This window comes from Atta colombica, unplaced genomic scaffold (genome assembly GCF_001594045.1).
Source record: "Atta colombica isolate Treedump-2 unplaced genomic scaffold, Acol1.0 scaffold222, whole genome shotgun sequence".
In the NCBI taxonomy this organism is placed as follows: Eukaryota; Metazoa; Arthropoda; class Insecta; order Hymenoptera; family Formicidae; genus Atta; species Atta colombica.
This window is the reverse complement of record NW_017259319.1, coordinates 119004-120118: the sequence shown is the minus strand read 5'-3', so window position 1 is coordinate 120118 and position 1115 is coordinate 119004. Positions and strand designations below refer to the sequence as shown.

Genomic DNA, 1115 nt, shown 5'->3' with positions numbered 1-1115 from the left:
TATATATATAATATATAATTTTTCTGCTTACGATTTTAGATGCTCCAGCCGACAGTTGCTGCGTAAAGAGGAAATCAACGGCCGGAGCTGATGCAGCAGAGGATGCACAGGATGGTGCGAGTCCCGAAAAGAAGTCAAGACTCGAGGAGAAGTGCTCCGAAGCCGAGAATAACGGCGACGCGGAGGAGGCCACGGCCTAATATTCTCTCATGTTTATTATTGACAGACAGACCTAATCTATAGATGCAATTTTAACTACCGAGTGTGAAGCCAGGGCAGATCGTCTGTGCATTTTCAGAGAGAAGATGGCGAGCATAAAAAAAAGAAGAAAAAATCCAGAAAAAACATTTTGATGTTTATTGCATTAAGAACTTTCTGTGTTCAGGATGATTGTGTGTGTCTCCCATAGTATTTCTTGCAATTGTTAATTGGAAATAGCGACACAAATCCGATATTTTTGAAAAAAATATCGCAATTACATTTTAATGTAAAGCATAAACAAACAGTGTTCTCTGTACTGGCATCCACGTGCATACATATTATATATTCACTTAGCGTTAGAATTTTAAGATAAGGAAATATACCGATAATGTTAGAAATAATATATTTCTAATTCATCAAAAAACGACGGTGCGGTGTCTGGAAAAGGGGTACATTTGTGCAACATAATATTTCCATCTACTTGCTAGTCCTCATTGTTTCCGACGCACGGACACACATTGTATCTTATACCTATAAATGACACATACACACCTTGGACTATACATCGGAGATAGAATACGAATATTTTTCTGCGAATCAAAATACATTCCCAAAAATAGATTGACTTGTAACGTTATGACTGTTCGCCGACGAAAAACTTAAAAGAGCGCCATTTCTACAGCTAACTTTGAACATGCGTGTTTCACAATATTTTATTTATATAATATAAATTAATTCTTGAAAAAAAAAACGGAAGCTTATCTAAATAAATTTTTTTATTTGGATAAATTGATTATATTAACTGTACTAATACTTAGTATGTGTTTATGATAATTCTTATTTTTTTTTTTTTCAAAGGACAAAGAATATTTTTGAAAAGAATATTGTTTAAATCCATAATATGAATTTGTGTC

General features: G+C 33.8%; 1 protein-coding gene across 1 annotated transcript in view; it reads left to right on the top strand.

The window, feature by feature from the left end:
* LOC108687951 overlaps window positions 1-320 on the top strand; it is a 2977-nt gene extending 2657 nt beyond the window's left edge. Inside the window, exon 3 of the mRNA XM_018193995.1 lies at window positions 36-320. Coding sequence (XP_018049484.1) covers window positions 36-200 — 165 coding nt within the window. The 3' untranslated portion in view covers window positions 201-320. The remainder of the gene's footprint in view (window positions 1-35) is intronic.
* The last annotated feature ends 795 nt before the right edge of the window (window positions 321-1115 follow it).